Source organism: Nanorana parkeri, unplaced genomic scaffold, assembly GCF_000935625.1.
Source record: "Nanorana parkeri isolate BGI_ZX_2015 unplaced genomic scaffold, ASM93562v1 scaffold880, whole genome shotgun sequence".
NCBI classification, from domain to species: Eukaryota; Metazoa; Chordata; class Amphibia; order Anura; family Dicroglossidae; genus Nanorana; species Nanorana parkeri.
In genome coordinates this window covers 602146-622482 of record NW_017307148.1, presented here as the reverse complement: position 1 = coordinate 622482, position 20337 = coordinate 602146, and the positions used below count along the sequence as shown (strand labels likewise).

Sequence of the window (20337 nt, the reverse complement as noted above, 5' to 3'; positions counted from 1 at the left end):
TTTTTTTTTTTTTTTTTAAAAAGGCATTAAAAAAAAAAAAAAAAACCTCTGACTTCAAGACTTACCTGTCATCCAGAAATGTCCACAGCAGTATTTTTTTTGGCAGTGTAGCTCAGTCTAGAAGACTAAGGCCATACTGTGAGTGCAGGGTGTCATGGGGGAAGGTTACCACAATGCCCTTCATTCACTGTGTACTGGTGTAGAAAGTGGCACTGACATTATCATTGGAAAAAATGTGGAAGAATTAGACCCTTTTAAAGTTTTTTACCGCTGTCTGTGTTCCAGTTGGGGAGATTTACCCCTCTGTTGATCCTGAAGACCATTTAAACTATGAGGGAGAATATATGCACATATATACACTATATACTGTGTGTGGAGATATCTAATAGATATATATATATATCTTGTAAGAAGGACACTCAACTGTAGTCAAGTAAAACGCAGTTTATTAAGGCAAACACAAAAAGTATCTTTCCATTAACAGGGTAGACCTCCCCTGTTAAACAAGACAGCTTCCAGCAGCAACATAAAGGATAGTTTTTTGTTCACACAAAGGCCAACATTTCATGCACTTCTTATAATAATCCGCCTCCCCAGTCCTCAGTATTGCTCAGTAGCTTTCCTCAGCTCCAAGTCTCTCATCACACCTCTGTGTGATACTCACACTACTCTCCCAGCAGTGTGCCCAACAGGTCCCTTGGGAACTTCCCGACCTCTCCCAGCCTCCCCTGGCTGTTCCACGTGCGTCCAGCACGCACCCAAGTCTGCTTGTGGCCATGTGCCTCCTGCACACATACAGCTCCCCTCCGAGCTCTGGTCCAGACTCCTAATAAGGCTGCTCTCAGCCACCTGACCCTCCTGGACTGGTCATTGGCAACACCTGGCCTCAGGTATAGAGATTCCATCCCACTATAGTCCAGAAAACCTGAGAGAAACTGAAAAGCCACTTTCTTCCCTGGAAAAGTATTCACATGCTGGAACCTCTCAGCCCTTCTAACTGAGTGTTCTTGGGGACTGTGTTGCCAAATTCCATTGTGGCATTGCCACATCCTATATCTATCTATCTTAGTGCAGCTCTACTATGCATGCACATTTCCACATGTGTCTCTTAGAAAACACTGCAAGTACATAGAAAATCCAGTGAGCTCCTAACTTCCTGCACCAAATTTGCAAGCAATGTTGTCAGCCTTGTTCTTCCTCTGCTGGACTATAGTACACCTCCTCTTTCCTCATCTCTTGGGGGATTGTTTTCTGTAGTCTAGAACATTTGGGAAATTTCTCCTCACTTCCTATTCTACATGACACTCTTCAAATAGAAAGTAGAAAGAAATCTCCCAAATGTGGACACAGCTTTGCAAAATGTACAGAGGTTCTTATCCTTCTGCATTTTATCAACATGGAAAAATTTTTTGCTAACGGTTCAGATTTAATTTACAGTTGATGCTATATAGTACCTTATGTTGCTGTTCGTCACTTGACAAGATACCTTAAATACAAAATATAGACAAGGATTAAAGCAGATCTTTACTCAAAATTTAAATATGGCTTTGTTCTAATCCTCCCCCAACCTGCTGCACATTTGCAAACAATTTTTGTGGGGAAGGGCAGAGGAACAAGTATCTCTGTCTACCTGTACTTGCTCCCACTTCCTCATTCCACAACTAAGCAAAAATTACATAGCCTCGGCTGGTCTCGACTTTGGTGCCAGATGGGCATTTTGATTATTTCTATAACTTCTGTTCTCTTGGGATTTTCACACACAACAGTCTCTAGACTCTTAATCAGAATGGCGCAAAAAAACAAAAAATATCCAGCAAGTGGAAGTTCTGCAGATGGAAACCACTTTTTGATGGGAGAGGTCAGAGGAGAATGGCAAGATGGGTTTGAGCTGCCTAAAAAAGCTTCAGTAACGTAGATAACCACTGTTTAAACTCTGGTGAGCAGAAAATCATCTCAGAATGGACAATACATAGAACCTTGAGAAGTTCCACTCCTGTAGGCCAAGAACAGAAAGCTGAGGATGCAGTATGCACAAGCTCTCCAAAACTGGACATAAAAAGCCTGGATTGATAATCTTGACTTCTGCTGAGGAACACATATGCTATGGGGACATTGGACCTAAATTTAATAGAACTCCCTTGGGATGGGCTAGAATGGGAGATTCACAGCACGAATTTGCAGCTAACAAAGCTGCAGAAGTTGAATGATCAAACCATGTTAACATGAACTAGGATCTCAAATAAATGTTTGTGGAATGTGAAATCCATGCCCTGAAGAAGAACTAAGGCTGTTTTGGAGGGCAAAGGAGGCCCTACCAAGTATTACTATAGTGTTGATAATAAATTGCTCAAAGAGTGTATGTTGTTCTGACAATTTACTGGACTCAGTGGCGTAACAATCACCATAGCAACCCAGGCAGCCGCTATGGGGCCCGGGGCACAGGGGGGCCCGGGCCAAGGCACCCCCCTTGATGCCGTGCGTGCCGCCTGGGTCGCTATGGCTTTGAACACGCAGCTGTTCAGATCACTGTCAGTGATGTGTGTAGCGCTGCGTTCTTCTCCACAACCTCTGCTGAGTCAATGAGAGCCAACAGCGGCCGGCGTTGGAGGAGGCTGGACCCGGCCGGTAGGTGGAGGAGGAGGCAGGGCCCGGGGGTCAGCAACAGAGAATGAGGCAGGCCCGGCGACGGAGGAGGGGGCGGGCCCGGCGACTGAGGAGGGCGAAGACAGAGGAAGAAGAGGCGGACAGGTAAGGAGTGTGACCAGCCCACCTGAGGGTGACCCGGCAGAGCCCACCGTAGAGAGTCTATGGTCAGATGGGGCCCTAATTTCCCACTAGGGCAAATACCTGTCACCTTCTCAACTGACTGAATTACAAAGTCCACTCAAAAAGAAAGAAAAAAAAAAAACCTCTTTCTTTGACTCCTCCCCAGGCACTTATATTCCCACAGAGGATCAGGTACTGAAACCCTGCCCCACTCCTGGAAGCTGCATCACCAGAAACTACCGGACCCTATATCTATATGGGGCAATGCAATGAAATTCACAACTTTGCGGTTTGCTATTCGCAGGAAATCTGATCCAGTTTGAATTGCGCAAAAACTTACCAAAAATCCTTTGCCCAATGCAGCATTTCTTAAACGTCATGATGTTTTGAGTGAGCGTACCGGTCTTGTCCGTAAAAAGGTATTCAATCTGTCCCAGCATATCGCAGAAGCTGCTACCTCTGGCTTGAGCTGGTGTATCTGTTTCCTCATGGTACATTTCCAGGTCATTGATAATAAAAAAGTTGTGGAGAATGTGAAGGACTTCCAGTCTATGAATGAAAAAGTCAGCTTGTCCTTGATGCCAGACTAAAGAAGTTCACTTTAAAATGTTAAGGTAGTAAGCAATCATATAGTAAGCAATAAAATATATGTTTAAAAATGTCTAATTAAAGCGTATGTAAATTCCAAGTCCAATTTTGTTATATCTGAACGCAAAAAATACCTGTTGATCCTACCAGAAATCTTGTGGGTGTGCTCTCTTATCAGTTAGACTTGCTCCTGGCTATCTGGGAATTAAAGAACACCCCCCTATGTTATGAAGAGGAGGAGGTAATACTCACACACGTCCTGTCCTAGGTGACAACACTGCTTCTCCATAGAAACAGTATGGTGAGTGAGCCTTCTTGTGGGATTCTGGGAAAGCCGAGGACCACACACTGGAGCACCTACTTGCAAGATTTGTTATCCCCAGCATCCCACAAGAAGGCTCAGTAACATCACTCTTGCCCTTTGCCTAGGCAAATCAGCCAGAAGCCAGTATCTAAGGTAAGTATTTTTTTTTTTATAGGATGGGTGAGGGCCTACAATATAGGACGTACTGTAATAGTCCATGATAATACCTCTGCTTATGTAATAAAGTATATCTAAAGCCCAAAAAAGGTTTTCCGTTTTTGGATAGAGCAGTAAAGTCTTTTTTTTTTTGCTGTCCGTGACCCATTGGGGAAATTTCCTTTTACTCCCAATTCTGTTGACATAATGCACGAGAAGGAAGTCCTACATAGTGAGGGGAAACCTCCCCATAGGAACACTTTTCCTATATTCCGGTTTTGGTCACAAGTTCACAACTTAATAGTTTGCATTTTTCCTCACTTTCAGTCCTAGTGACAACGGTCACTAAGGTAAAAAGAGGGCAAATAACAGACCGCAATACAAATCTGTTGCTTGCCCTTCCCCACACTATGCAATATGTAGAATATATTGCTAACTTTGTCATGATCTAAGACAAAAATGTACTTTATTTCATGGTCCTGCATATAGATTCTGATAGTGATGATAGGCCCAACCAGGCCACTCTTCTTCAGTCTCTTAGGGGACGTGTCACTGCCCCTTTTACTGACATCACATACAAAGCAGGACCAGGACTTTAGATAGCCATTTTAGGAGACATCAGCCTTCTTGTAAATATTAGTATTTTTCTATGAGTATATTTTTGAAGTTTGAAGGGTCAGTCCATTTGAAACAGATTTCTCAGTTTTGCATAAAGGGTTGGGAGCTGAATCGCCCACTAGCCATCGCCAGGGCCTTCTGGGACTTAGGGGCCATTTATACTAGATGTGGGTTGGGCAGGTGCTGGGGCAGCTCCTGTTACATACATTAATGTCAGGTGAGAGAAGAAGCGAGAGACTTCCCTAATGATGCCATAAATATGCATCATGTAATATCCAAGTGCATTCCCTGGCTGTCAAGCAGAGACATGTTGAATGCTTTTCCCATTTCCTCTTGATGAAATTTGAAAGCAAAGGAAGAATTAAGGGCATCACAAAAGCTACTCTTCATCTGCACATATCCTCTACCCAGTGGCGTAACAATCGCCATAGCGACCCAGGAGGCCGCTATGGGGCCCGGGGCACAGTGGGGCCCGGCCAGATGCTGAGCGGACCGCCTGGGTCGCTATGGCATCCTCTGCTGGTTTCACCTGCAGCTCTGAAGAATGCGCTGCTGTTCAGATCACTGACCGTAATCTGTGCAGCAGTGCGTTAGTCTCCAGAGCCGCTGCTGAGTCAATGAGAGCCAGCAGCGGTGGTGGAGGAGGCGGGCCCATGGTCGACAGCAGAGGAGGAGGCGGGGCCCGGTGACTGAGAAGGAGGCGGGCCCGGCGACGGAGGAGGAGGCGGGGCCCATCAGCGACCAGTCCACCTGAGGGGGACCCTGCAAGGGGTATAACTAGAAATCACAGGGCCCCATACAAAATTTTGCTATGGGTCCCTGTGATTTTTAGTTACACCCCTGCCTCTACCCATCCATTCACAGTGTTTAAGAGGTCTATTTATAAACCACTCACAAGCCCTGCGAATGTTTGTTTGGAGTGAAAAATGGCAAAAACAAATGTTCTTAGATGAAGAACCTTCATTTTTGGATTATTCGCCCAAAATGAATAGTCACAAATATTTGCAGGGTGAAATGGCTTGGGTATTGTTTAAAAATGTAGTTATTGTACTTGGACATTAGTTAAAAGGGGGGCATATCTGCTCTTGTACAGGGGGTTATTTGTTCAAGAGAGAGCCTGACAGTGTCAGGAGAGAGGAGGGGACCCGGCGGCATACCTTATCCCGCCGGGGTGAACATCCTCCTTATGATGGCTGCCGGCAGGCATCAATAAGATGACTAGGCATGCGCACGTCGACGCAACGCGCATGTGTGATGACGTCAGGGTGGGTTTCACCCTTTTCTACGCTCCGGGTGACACCCGGCCTCAGGATACCCCTGGGGATAGCCTCCTCCTATACACAGTATACACTGCAGCTTACCAGCCCTTAGATGTGGTGGCTACATTCGTTTTATTTTTCAGTCGTTTTCAGTACAACTGAATTCAAAACTTTTTTGGGGATAGCGTTTAAAGGGATTGGAACACCTGTTAGGTATTAATTGCTGTCTGTGGGAGATTCCACCTCTCTATTTGGCCGGGTGATTGTTATCACTGAAACTGGAAACTGTTTGAGTTGTCACAGAACAGGAATAGATGGGAAATCTGCCAATGGGACATGACCCTGCTGACCATTGGGGATTTCCCTCTTTGGAGGGATTTTGTCCCACTTCCTCTTGTGACTATTGGACAGGAAGTGAAGGGTAATTCCCCAATGGGACACAGATAGCGGTCGTTCTAACCCTCCCTTACTCTATCCAAAACTAAAAAACAAAAAGTTTTGGGTTCAGTTCTACTTTTACCTGTTGATCCTGCCACTTCATATCTTAGGGTGACAACGCTTATTCACTGTACTTGACAGTTGTCACCCTAGGAGTGGACTACAGACACTTCCCTGTCTCCTTATCTACTAACATAGGAGAGAGGTGTTTTGTAGTAACAAAGATAGCCGAGAACAATTCTAACCAATAACAGTCAGTCAACAGAAAATACAGCAAGTTATCCACTCGTTTGGTTTTTAGAAGGATCAATATATGTGTGTGTGGTGGGTGTATAATATATATATATATATATTATATATATATATATATATTATATACACACTATATACTGTGTGTGGAGATATCTACACATACATATATAACTAAAGCGGAGGCTCCCAGACCCAAATGGCATATGGGAGCTCCCGAATCCAATTCGGAAATTCGGATCCCGAATGCCATTCGGGTGTAGAAGATTCAGCTTTAAGGTGCCCATAAACCTGCCGATTATTGTACGATAATCGCGGGTGATCCTGCGATCGCACAATTAATAGGCAGGTGTATGGAAGGCGTGCGACCGTTTCTATAAGACCATTTTTCGAAAACCTGCCGAAAATCGTACGATTGTCGGCGGGTTAGTGGAGTGCTCGGAAGACAAATGCCGAACGGGCCGTTGTGCGTAAGAGCACACTGCCCGCTCAGCATTGGAATCATCGGAAGCCCTCCCCTCAGCGGGGAGGGCTTGCGATGATCCCAAGTACGATCTGCCCATCCAAGATGGGCAGATCGTACGAGATTTTAATTACCTTACAACCATCTCACAACGAAAGTCGTGCGATTGTTGTAAGGTTTATGGCCAGCTTAAGTGTTAAAATCTGTATATAGTTGTATGTGGTAGTTGTAAGGAATATACGCTCGTAAACTCATCCAACACTAACAAAATTCGGATTAAATCATGAATTCCGAAATAGCGAAATATCCTAACTGAATTTTTCTGCAGCCTATATGTCTAAATGGCGCATTATAAATGAAAATTTCAGCTTGTCCCCACTTTCATTTTAAAATATCATAAAAAGGTGGACTATACCAGTTATTGCCTTTGCTTTCTGGTAAAGCCCAAGGTTTGCTGGCCCTTTAAAAATACGAGTACTAATAAATTAACATTGTGCAGAATAATGGACTAATCCTAGTTCTACTCACGAAATGTAAAGGAAGAAGGGCACAAGGGTGGCAATGGTGGCAAGGTATCCCATGAATACAAGAGCTCCAAAAGTAGCGGATGAGTACTGTGGGTGTCTTGGTATATAGTAATGCTTCTGTAGGTACAAGCTGTCCCAAATTCCAGCTCCAATACCCAAGACAAAAGATATACTGATCACAAACACCGCAATCTGTAAACCACACAAAAAGCAGTTCATTCAAAAAATGGATTCACTTTACAGCTGAACTCAAATCAAACAGTTAAATACACAGATGAAATGCATATAAGAAATCTATTTTACCTGCCAAAGGATTTGTATATATGTCCAGCCCGTCCTGAATTTACACAGCTCTGCTACACAGCACATCCCTGATTAGTAGGTGAGGGGGAGACCTGATTTTTCTCTGCTGCAGTTAAAGAGAGTCTGTGCCCAAACTTTGCACACTAAACTGTTTACTTTTTCTGGACAAGCACTCATTCATATCTCTAGCTATAGGCATTGTGGAGTAATCAGTCTTTAAAGGTCACAACATAGACAAAAAAATCTTAGGTCTTTCCTATTACTTTCTGATACAACAGACTCTTGGCAAGCCTACCAGCCCTTTAATGTAAAACACACACTGCAGGAGTTTCCAAGCGCACTGCAGGTTAGCGTGTGCAAGACATACATACCTGTGCGTATGCTGTAACACGCGCACAGGTGCGAACCAAAGCTTAGAGTTCCTGCTGTGATCAGAGGTTCTTTGTGAATTAATCATTTCATAGTACAGGCTGATAGAGAGGTCACGGTGGCTTGTTGTAAAGCTTTTTACTGCTCACAAAGAATATGTATATACTGTACTTTAATGTCCATAGCCTGTACACAGATCCACTTTGTAACACTTACAGGTCTTGTCCCGCCCCCATCCCATGATTGGACAGTGAAGGAGAAGCAGCAGATTGGTAAGCTCATCTCTTTGCCACTCTGCTCTTTCCCTTTATCAGCATGCTCCTTGTTAGTGCACAAGCATTGTAGGACAACTGATTGGCTCCTTTTCCCTCTCCCAGTCTGAACTCTCCTGTATAGAGAATTGCAAGACATTGATGAGCCAGATTCAGGTACTTCTACTGGTTGATTTTAAAAACACACTTTATGAACACATACATAGAAGAATTTGTGGGTTTTAAAATCTTTCTGGAGTTCAGGTTTAAAGCTAAGTCCACCAAACTGGTGGCTTGAGCTATTTATGAAGATAACAGAAGATTCAAGCAACAAGACTCTGTTGCAATTGCTTGCTGAACCTCTAACTTTTACTCCACCTACCGAATTCTCCATAAGAGAAAATTTAAAGTGTATACAGTATATGGCCATTTTTGTCATAGTTTTAGATAGATTAGGAAAGGTGAAGAATCCTTTTCGGTGCATTTTGTGCTTGGTCTATCCCATTGGCAAGATTCCCCATCACTTCCTGTCATGGAGACAAAGTCACAGTAGACAGTTTCACTGAATTTGTCACCATTGGAAGATTTCTCCTCACCTGTTCTGGTGACAACTCTAAAAAATCTAATTTCCCCTCACTTTCTGCCTTGGAGACAATGGTCACCTTACGGGGATCAATCAACCCAATAGTGGCACATAGAACAATACAAATCTGGGTATCTGGGTCTAACCCATCCCCATGCTATCTAAAAATGGTTTTAGCAATACATACATTTTAAGGAATAGTGAGACATCAATTAAATGTCATGAGCATATTAGGGTAATAGACGCAGAGACCTTGGCTCCCGAGTCCATGAGAAATATAAAAAGTTAGAGTGTGACACAGTTGAACAACTAATGTTTGGATCAGGCTATTCCATTGAAAGGGTGTCCGTACTGCTTATGTATTGAGCAAGGATTGGTTAGTTGGTTGGAAGACGCCATTGTCCTTTTTGTTGCCATTGAACGGTGTCCATAGATTTTAGATAAATCTCCTAATCTGACCTTCATTGGTTGGATTGGAAGATGACCTCATGTTTATGGGCAGCAGCCAAAAGCCATCAACAGAGAAAGCAATCATGATCCCTATAGTTTTAACCAATATAAGCAGGCTGCAGAACTACAGAGTATACACTCCCTTCTCCTATAACCTAGATAGGAAAGCTTGTGTGACCAATACATCCTTGTTAAGGATGGATGAAGCTTTGCAAAAAGAGATCTTAAGATGGCTGGATTCTGTTTGCATCTTTAACTGTTCTGTCAGGTTCTGTCAGCGTCAGTGTCAGGCACTTACAAGGCTGTGGGAAATCTCATTACATCTAAGGATACTTAGGCAGGTCCTTGAAGCTGCTAAGAACAAGCTCTCAAGCAATACAGATATAAGCCTAAAAGTAATAGTGTACTTCCAGCATACATCATGTAAATGCCCTTGCCCCTGTTGTCTACCAGAAACAAGTGACATCACTTTCCTTTTTGTCTGTATAAGCATGGTTGAGGTTATGTTGCTTGCACCTACGAAGGGTGTATTTCCATTTTCCCTGGTTACAAGGAAAGCTACATTTTTCTTTAAGGTGTAGGCTGTCCACTCAACCCAATGTAGAGCACATCTAAGTGCAGCTGGGACTAACGTTTTTGTGTAGAAAGAAACCCTGGAGGGTTGCATTCAGTACAGGCCACTTCCCTAAGCTTAGCCAACAATGCCTTCATAGTCCCTCAGACAGATAGTCCCAGTGCCTCAACCCCCTACATTATTAACTAATTACGCACATGTTCCAAATACTTGGGGTTTCCAAGAGGCACATGTCAATTATTAATCATAAAAACATCATTATAGAACAACCTGGGGCTGACGAAACTCTTATATGGTACCTGCTCACAGTGGTCATGTGGCGTTAGGACTCAATACAATCAAATTGACATTGGAAATCCTAATCCAGGCACAGCCATAAGAACCTGCAGGTCCATATAACCTACGGCCACTTTAGGAGGCAAGAACTCTGTTCACACCAGGAGAGGCAACACCTCCAAAAAGGTGATTGACCAAGGCTTAGAGTCTGTCCCATCAATTCTTTTATATCTATAGATATATAGATATATCTATAGATATATTTATATTTATATGTATACATATTTGTATACACTGTCTGGCTAGGGGTATTACATTTTAAAGTGTACCCTAAGAGGACTAACTAATAATGTATACCCCTAGAGAGATGCATTATATTACTAGTGCCTTTATGCTTGTTGTCTGCCATTAGTTAGTTACTCTATATGAAATAGCATTGCATTGCTGTGAATTGCACGCAGATTAGTGCTAGTGTGTGGAAACCATCGTATGGTTGCCTAACAGACCAGACCGCTAACAAACTGCAAGTGGTGATAAGGTATCCTAAATCATGGTGTCTGGTGTGTGAGGGCAGTGGGAAAGGTAATCACACCAGGATTCTACGTCTCAGGATAGCTTGGGGGATCTCACAATTGCTTAGGAATCACTTAGCTGCTTCACTACCCTCAAGGTGCACCAGACTGTACTATTAGTATCTGCCTGTGTGTGTCAAGACAGCTAGATTTGGGTAAGTTTCCCTCTAGTAATGTCTAGTTTAATAGCTGGCTGTGGTAACTGGTTCACAGTCCTGTATTACCCTTCCAAAGTAAGCTCTGTCCCCATTCCTCCTCCTCTAAACAAGGATCTCACTTCTTGCTAGTAAGTTGCCATGTGCTTGGAGCTTTGTCAGCCCCTGTTGTCAGAAGGACAGGAAGTTAGGTGAGATCTCACTAAAGCTTCCCCACTCTATTCAAAAAAGGTTTTGTCTTGAAACACACTTTCAGCGCCTAACTCCAGATCTTGCAGTGGTGCTGCTTCTCTGTGTGTCACAGGGATTTCCACTTAGAGCTCTGTGTGGAATCTTCTGACACAGAGGCCAGAGGACCATCAGTGGCTCCCACAAGATCTAGAAAAAGATGAGCATTGGCAGCATACTTAGATTAACAGACCTCTAGATCTGGGAGATGGAGCTAAGGTTACTCTTCAAGCCACCACCTACCCTCAGTCCAGCATCCACCCTCAGGCCACCACCCACTCCCACAACCCTGTTTTCATGAGAACTTACACAGAGAACAGTTTTGTTGATCAGGTAGTCCATTTTTGTCCACTTTAAAAATATTTTACCAGAATTCTTCATGATTTTTGTGTCAAATCCTGAAAAAAAAAATTATTGATGAAAATTCCAGTACAGTAAAAGTTTGCAATACAGAATAAGTCATAGCAAAAATAATGCAGAGGGGCGGGGCTGGCTGTCCACAGTAAACACAAGCTGTAGTGTGCATTAAACACAGATCAGGACTTCAGTACTTCCAACATCAAGATGCTTCTCTAACCAAAATATGCTTTGCATGTCTGTCCCGGCCAATCTCACTGGCCTCCCACCACCAGTTGGTGACAGCTCAGCAAGCTTTATCACTGAGTCATACGAGTTTTAATGTCCAGTGGCCTTGAGGGCATTATATCTAAAGTGTGAGAAAAAAACCCTGCCCTTGAATTGAGTGCTCAAGGGTGGTGCATCTGTTAACTGATCAGTCCACTCAATGCTTAAACAATGTCAATGATGAGTTATAAATTCTGGCTGATGGAAGCACTAAGCAGTTGCTACTTTGTCGGTCAATTGGGTTTACTTTTTTCCAGCACCTCAAAGTACGTCAACCCTAAATCAATTTTTCATTATGTTTGACATCATGCCTTCCTGTATACCATTTTCTTAAGCAAATAGATTTATTTTTTTTGTAAACTTTTTTGTAAGTGTTTTTGTAAATGTGTTTCAAAAGTTTCTTACCAGAAGGTCATGCCAGTAACAACACGTCCTGTTGCAAGCTGATAATGCTAAACCACTGTCTGGTAATTAGCAGCGGTGTGGTCAGCCTGCCATACCAGTTCCTTCAGTTGACCATCGGGCTATCTCATAGACCTGATAGGCAGCCCATGGCCAACTAAAGGGCAAGCTGACAACACTACTACTAATTGTTAGGAAGTGGCTCAGTGTTACCAGCATGCAACAGGAAGTGTTTTTACTGGCAGGATCTCCATGTAAAAATATTGAAACAGAGTCCCAAAAAATATTTGCTTAGGAAAATTGTATACAATAAAGCACAATGCCAAACTGTGACTTTAAAATATTTGAATTTCAGTGGTCAGTAGCTTAGATAAATGTTCACAATTAAAATTTGAATAGATGACTTTGGCCTGGAGAGCGAAGGAATTAACCCATAGCTTCTAACGAACCTCCTACTGGATCTTGTAGACTTGTGTTTAGGTAAAGTTAATCAACTGTCACCAGCAGGGAAGTGGAGGTCTTTACAAACTGGGCTCCACACTGTGCAATTGTTTGCCATTTTTCAAAGATCAAAAAGAATATGTTATTTCCCATAAGACCAAAAGTATTAGCTGTAGGGAGATGAGAGTTATTCCCCCAGATAGTATGTAACATGAGCTGCAAAGGAATGCACAATGTAATGTCCGGGTCTTATAGAACAGCCAAGGACTAACTAAATCTTTTTTATGGACACTGCTTGCTGCCTGCCAACTATGGGGTGAGGGCTGTGGGCAACAACTGCTTGGGTGAGGCCTATCCTTCTCAGTGGGCATGAAAGTGCAAAACAATACCGGCGCCTTCAAATCCAAAAAGAGCCCAGCAGTTTGGTTCTGATGAAGGGGGCGTGCCCCAGAAACCTGGGTAAATGTAGTAAGCCATTGTGATAGTTGCATAACTGAGAATTTATGTTCCCCTGCTGTAGTTTTAAGACTTTGAATCCAGTGACTCATGCAAGAGATGTTCTCTTTTTTTCTTTCCTCTCAGAGAGACTGTGGTCAACTAGGTTAACTGTGTATGGCGACCAAAATTAAAATCCAACAACAATATTGGAAAAAGAAGTATAAGCCTATTTACCTGTTTTCTTAAAGTGACATTAAACCCTCAGATTGTTTAACATAAACCAATACTGTAATGTGCGCCTTACTGTAATCCATGGTTGTTTCCCTTCTCTTTGCTGCTCTTCCTTTTAAATCTGTATCTCTTCTCATGTTGGGCAGAACTTCTGTTTTGCAGCAGAGTGCCTTGTCTCAGGAATGTATATATGGTGTCTGTGTATTGGTTTGTAACCTGAGCAGCACTACAGGAAGAGGCAGTCAGCTGCAAAGGGATGTTCTCCCCAAGCATGAGAAGACATGAGGATTTAAAAAGGAAGAGCAGCAAAGAGAAGTGAAACTACCATGGATTACAGTAAGGCACACATTACAGTATTGTTTTATGTTAAAAAATCTGAGGGTTTAATGTAACTTTAATCATCAATCTGCAAGGAAGGGAAACACCCTGCTTATTTCAGAGGTGTCAGGTCCAGTCAGACAGCTGTCTTCTATCAGGTTTACACTGCTAAAGGTTTACATTACAACTTTTTGTTTCCAGGGGTGATTAAACTAAATCGTTAATGGTCAACTTCTAATATAGGGGTCTCAAGTTAGCCTTCCGAATGAACCAAAGGGTTGCACATAAAATTCCGTTAATGTAATGCCAATGAAAGCTGTCAGAGGCTGAAGACGTGCCAAGAGATGGTCAAAGACTACAGACATTGTAAAAGATTGTCTTGACTGAGCCTCTGTCAAAACAGTGGCAATTAAATTACATCGCTTTGACGCCAATGAGTGCCTCTAAACCTATTTTGGATTTGTATGGATCTTTGTGGATGAGCACCCATGCATTTACCTTACAGAATGTAGTGGCTACCCCTTGGACATGCTACAAGAGATGGTCTGAGCAGGGCCTTAACTAGAAATCACAAGGGGCACCATAGCAAAATTTTGTATGGGGCCCCTTTGATCTCTAGTTACACCCCTTGCAGAGATCCCACATAGGCACACCTGAGGGTGACCCTGCAGAGCCCACCATATACTCTCTAAAGGTGGGCTCTGCAGGGTCACCCTCAGGTGGGCTGGTCACACTCCTTATCTGTCCGCCTCCTCTTCCGCCCACCGTTGGTGATGAGCCCCGCCTCCTCCATCCAATGCCGCCCCCCCATCACCGGGCCCCGCCTCCTCCTGATGCCAACCCGGGCCCCGCCTCCTCCTCCACTGACGGCTCCAGCCTGCTCCACCGCCGCTGCTGGCTCTCGCTGACTCAGCAGCGGCTGTGGAGAGGAACGCACCGCTGCACAGATCACTCTCAGTGATCTGAACAGCGGCAGATTTTTCTTCACAGCCGCCAGTGACAGCCAGCAGCGTGAGATGCCACAGTAACCCAGGCGGCCCGCAGGGCATCAGGAATGTCCTGGCTGGGCCCCCATGTGCCCCGGGCCCCATAGCGGACACCTGGGTCGCTACGGTGATTGTTACGCCACTGGGTCTGAGATTGCATACAAGTTGCAAGAGATGATCAGAGAGTATTAACATTGTATAGGAGTTTTTAAAGACTGGAGACATGCTTTAGGAGACCATCATAGACTGGAGACACTTTACATGAGAATTCTAGAGATCACTGCTATTACAGTGCAATAGGATCAGGGGGCTGCACAAAAAGTTCCAAAGGGCCACAGGTTGGGCACCAGGGAACTAGGTTGTGATTCTATAATAAATAAATAAGTACAAACCTGCATAGAGGACCAGTCCATAGCAGCACGTGGTATTGCGGATCCTGCAGTCCCTTAGTAGAAGGTTTTCACTATTTAATGCATATTTTTGGCCTTTCCATTCCAAGACTCCCACAAAACTGTATATCTGGGCATTTGGAGCTTCACATGTCACCAGGCCTGTAACAATATCCTTTATTAAGGCTAAAAAGATAATCTCATTAAACATTATAGCAGTAACTACAGTAAAATACTTTTATAGATCACCAGAGCAAACTTCGGAATTGGTTTCTTCCTTTGTAATTCCAGTTGTAAAAGTGTCCTTAAAAATTAGGAACTAATGGCCTGGCTCTAAACGGGCTAAGTTCATTGAGGACTCATGGATGTAAGTAATCTGGGCCTGGGGATTTTTACATTGTTCATTATACAGTATATTTCTTTTCCTATCTGTATAAACAGAAGAGAAAAAAAAAGTGTTCAATACCTCTTCTTTCTCCCTGTCACTTGTAACCAGCCTTCCCTGTTCATCCATCATGGGGCCTATGTGTTCTGTCCTTACTCTTTAACTATTTATATATTAATAGAATTTCTTAAGGTTTCTTATATATGGTCTATATCTTCTTTGTCACACATTTTTTGCTGCCCTAATTGTCCTTTGTATTTAAAAGCATGGCACTGGACATCCCAGGGCTGTTCAAATTGGTAAACATTGGGTGTCACAGTGTTAATATGGGAATAAATGCCATAAAAGTATTATATATTTCTGAGAGCTTCCACCAACTTGAAAAATTGCAGGTAGGAGCACATAAACCGAGCATTTCAAATGCTCACTTGAATAGTTTTTCCTTTAAACATTTTTTTTACCGACTTGTAATGTCCCTCTAAACTTGCTAGCAAATTTTCTAAGAGTCGCTACTGGCCCTGCTCCTCTACCCTTCCCCTCACCGCCTTAAGTAACCTTTCATGTAGCAGTGGCAGGAGGAGCAAAAGGGACTACTACAGAGTGTCACTTGAGTCTGCTGGGGCTGCTGACATTACAATGTTAGTATCACCATCAACCCAACGTGAATCTCACCATCAACCCAACGTGAATCTCACCATCAACCCAACGTGAATCTCACCATCAACCCAACGTAAATCTCACCATCAACCCAACGTAAATCTCACCATCAACCCAACGTAAATCTCACCATCAACCCAACGTAAATCTCACCATCAACCCAACGTAAATCTCACCATCAACCCAATGTGAATATCACAATCAACCCAATGTGAATATCACAATCAACCCAATGTGAATATCACAATCAACCCAATGTGAATATTACCAATCAACCCAATGTGAATATTACCAATGTGAATATTACCAATGTGAATATTACCAATGTGAATATTACCAATGTGAATATTACCAATCAACCCAATGTGAATATTACCAATCAACCCAATGTGAATATTACCAATCAACCCAATGTGAATATTACCAATCAACCCAATGTGAATATTACCATCAACCCAATGTGAATATTACCATCAACCCAATGTGAATATCACAATTAACCCAATGTGAATATTACCCATCAAGCCAATGTGAATATTACCATCAAGCCAATGTGAATATTACCATCAACCCAATGTGAATATTACCCATCAACCCAATTTGAATATTACCATCAACCCAGTTTGAATATGACCGTCAACCCAGTTTGAATATTACCATCAAATGCTGCCAGTGCTTCTAACGTGTTTAGGCTGGAGTGTGTGACTGTCAAAGCCTGGCGGAATTTAAGGTTAGTCTCTCTGGAACACAGAAAAAAAAGTTTATAAAAAGTAAGGTACCAATGATATAAATATAACGTGTAGTGATCCGAGAAATAGGGAAAACATGGCAACTTAATAAAATGCCTATTAAAGTTTATTAGGTACGAACGCATGGCAGTTACAATACAGTATCCTTTTTTCTATCACAAAGGATCAACAAAACCACGTTCCCTAATCAAGATCATATGGCCATTTGAAACCTTTTAAAGTAAAGTCTCGTCTTAGTGTAGATGCCACTACATGCATGTGATTACATTTATGAGCCAGAAAAACCTATTATGGGTGTCTCCCTGAAACTAGTTTTAATTATGTAATTAAACTAAAAAGCCCAAAAGAGACTAACTAAGAGAAGTTCATTGTTGAGGTTTCATTCACTTTAAAACAAAAAACAAAGTGTTATACGTTACCCATCAATGCCGGCTGTTTCTATGTAGCACAAGCTCTCTGGCTCTGTGCTTAAAAAAAAAAAAAAAACCCACACACAACAATAAGTCATTCAGATCTTTTCTCTACCTATACCAAATAAAGTAAACCAAACACCATATATATTTTCATGCCGAGTGCATGCATGCACTAATTTCACTCCGAAGGGAAACAGTGATCTCTTCGAGGACGTCCAGCATGCCCCCTGCTGAGCACTAGACATGTGCGATTCGTTTCGTTCCGAATCGAAATTCGGACGAATTTTCGTAAATTCGGACATTCGGATGTATCCGAATTCCGAATTACAGACATAACGAATGCAAACGAATCCGAATTTCCATTTCCGAAATTCGGTAGCGTTCGCACGAACGTTCGTTTCGTTTTCTGTTCGTATTAGTTTCTTATTCGTTTCGTTCGTTGGAGCAAAGTGACATTAGAGAAGGAGAAAAATATTTTTTCCCCCTCAAATGTCACTTTTGCTGCAAACGAACGAAACGAATAAGAACAGAAAACGAAACGAACGTTCGTGCGAACGCTACCGAATTTCGTCCGAATCCGAATTCCGAATCCGAATTGACTTCTCACACCCGAATCCCGAAAAACGAAATAACACAAATCCGAATTTAAAACGAAACAAATTTTTTGGCAGTGCACATGTCTACTGAGCACAAGCAGGGAGCATGAGTTTTGCTGATTGCAGAGCTATATACCTCTTTCAGTAGTGTCGGACCTCTGTAGAGACCAACAATTCTACATAGAGAGCAAGGGTCTTTCTCTACAGCATGCTAGTAGGGGACAGATCTTTCTACTCAGGCTGTAGAAGAGAAAATTGATGGTGGGAAATTGAAAATCTTTTTAGGGATTTAGGCACACCTTCTCAAGGGAAAATACATTTAGATGAGTTAATCTTTTTTTCATAGCTGAGCTCCTCCAGGTCCTCCCTCTCTCTCTCTCTCTCTCTCTCTCTCTCCTGATCCACAGCATCCTTTTTTGTGAACTGGTGCCTAAAAATGAACGGCATATTTAAATGATGCATTACATGAAGCATTACCCGAGACGCACATCACCTTCTCAAATTCACTGCCAACCACTGTCCGCAGTCCAAATTCACTGCCCATCACCTTTTTTTTCCAGCGCCCACATTATGTAGCTCAAATTCATTGTCCATCTTTAGCTCAAATTCACTACCCAGCACATTCTTCAGTTCAGATCAACTGCCCATTGCCTTATTTAGCTCAAATTCACTGGCCATGGCCTTCTTCAGCTCAAATTCTCTGCCCATGGCATTTTTTAACTCAAATTACATGCCCATCACCTTCTTAAGTCTATATTAACTGCCCATCTCCTTTTCCAGCATACATGAACTGCCAATTGCCTTCTTTAAATGAAATTTACTACTAACATCCCACTTCAGCTCAAATTCAATGCCCATCAACTTCTTCAGCTCATACTTACTGTCCATCTTTTCTTCTGCTGATATTTACTGCCCATCTCCTCCTTCAGCTCATATTTACTGTCCATTACCTTCTTTAGCTCAAATTCGCTGCCAATTACTTTCTGCAGTTCAAATTCACTGCCCATCTAATTTCTTTACAGCTTACATTCAAACTTTGTAGCTCAAATTCACTATCCATCACATTCGTTAAATACAGATCAACTGCACATCACCTTATTTAGCTCAAAATCACTGCCCATGGCCAAAATCACTGCCCATGGCCAAGGACACAAACTAGCATCCTCCCGTTACCCTAAGCTCAGTATACCGCGAGCTACAGCTCGCGGTATACTGAGACGCCGCACCTGGAGCGGATCCCGACGTAGATGACGGGATCCGCCCAGCTGCGTGAGTGACAGCTGGCTCTGCCTATCTAGAGGCAGAGCCAGCTGTACCCGCCCGCTCCCCCGTCCGTTCCGCCTGTCAGCGCTGGCAGATCGGAGCGGGGAGAGGGGAATCCAGCCCCTCCCCCTGCCACGGCAGAGAACCATGACAGGATCGAGAGGTGAGGGAACCCGGTATGTGTTCCCTCACCTCCCGATCTACTGAGCCGACCTGTGACAGTCTCATTGTCACAGGTCGGCTTAGAACTATGAGGTGAGTGGAAATCACTCATCTCATAGTTCTCCTTTAAGTTCAAATTCACTGCCCATCACTGTCTCCAGTTCAAATTCACGGCTCATCACCTCCTTCAGCTCAAACTTACTGCCCCCCACCTTCTTCAGCTCAAATTGCCTGGCACATACCCACCACCCTCACACTGCTCCCTACCTACTCAATCACTTTCATACAAATGATTATACCCAAGTTACAAAAGTCACAAAGACAAGCGTTCTCAAATTTCTGTTAGCATTTGCATGGTATGATTCAACTGATATTAGTACAATGCTGATTTGGGAAAGTGGGTAATGGTGTGCTTAAAAATGTTAAAAAAATTAGTTTCAGCAATCTACAGATAGGAAACTTACCGGCACAAATTCATCTTTGTTTACACAGACAATGTCACCAACACGAACATCCTTCCACTTCATCCTGTTAAGCCTGAACAATAAAGGAAATTTACTGGCACATGTACAATTTGATTATATATGCTGTGTGGCAGGTAACATATGCATATGACATACTATCTATATACAGTATGTATGAATATAAGAAACAGAAAATAAAAATAAATCAGACTTTTAAAAGGTAGCCTTGGAGTCAGATATGACCAATATAATAAATATAAAAACATGTATGTAGATATATCTACTAGCCCAATCTTCTCACAATCCATAGAAGCACACAACCCTTATTCCTTTCTTCAACCTTGGTTGGTGGCTTTTGTTCCATTTTAGGTACATATCATTTCAGTCCATAGGATTGGGTGAGAAGTATGTTGTCTTATAAGCAATTAACGTGTTTTCACGGTTAAACCACTTCATCAGGAGTGGGCAACACTAAAGTAAAGCAAAATTATTACCAACATCAAAAAAATTAACATAAAATAAGGTCTTTATTAGGAGGTGCACCGAAATGAAAATGTCAAAACTGAAACCGAAATGGAAAAAAAATGTCAGGCCAAAACCGAAAATGTTTTTTTTTCTAACCTTTTCAATTTTTTTAAATTATTTTTATAAACTTTTAAAGTTTTTAATATTTTTATTTATTTTTATTAA

At 42.5% G+C, this 20337-nt stretch overlaps 1 protein-coding gene across 1 annotated transcript in view; it reads right to left on the bottom strand.

Moving 5' to 3' along the window:
• LOC108794647 (phospholipid-transporting ATPase IK-like) overlaps positions 1–20337 on the bottom strand; it is a 57529-nt gene that overhangs the window by 25574 nt on the left and 11618 nt on the right. Inside the window, exons 6-14 of the mRNA XM_018565719.1 lie at positions 19648–19720; positions 19455–19522; positions 17169–17216; positions 16658–16740; positions 14962–15120; positions 11439–11527; positions 7370–7560; positions 3107–3315; positions 1455–1486 (exon numbers count right to left, since the gene is read on the bottom strand). Coding sequence (XP_018421221.1) covers positions 1455–1486; positions 3107–3315; positions 7370–7560; positions 11439–11527; positions 14962–15120; positions 16658–16740; positions 17169–17216; positions 19455–19522; positions 19648–19720 — 952 coding nt within the window. The remainder of the gene's footprint in view (positions 1–1454; positions 1487–3106; positions 3316–7369; positions 7561–11438; positions 11528–14961; positions 15121–16657; positions 16741–17168; positions 17217–19454; positions 19523–19647; positions 19721–20337) is intronic.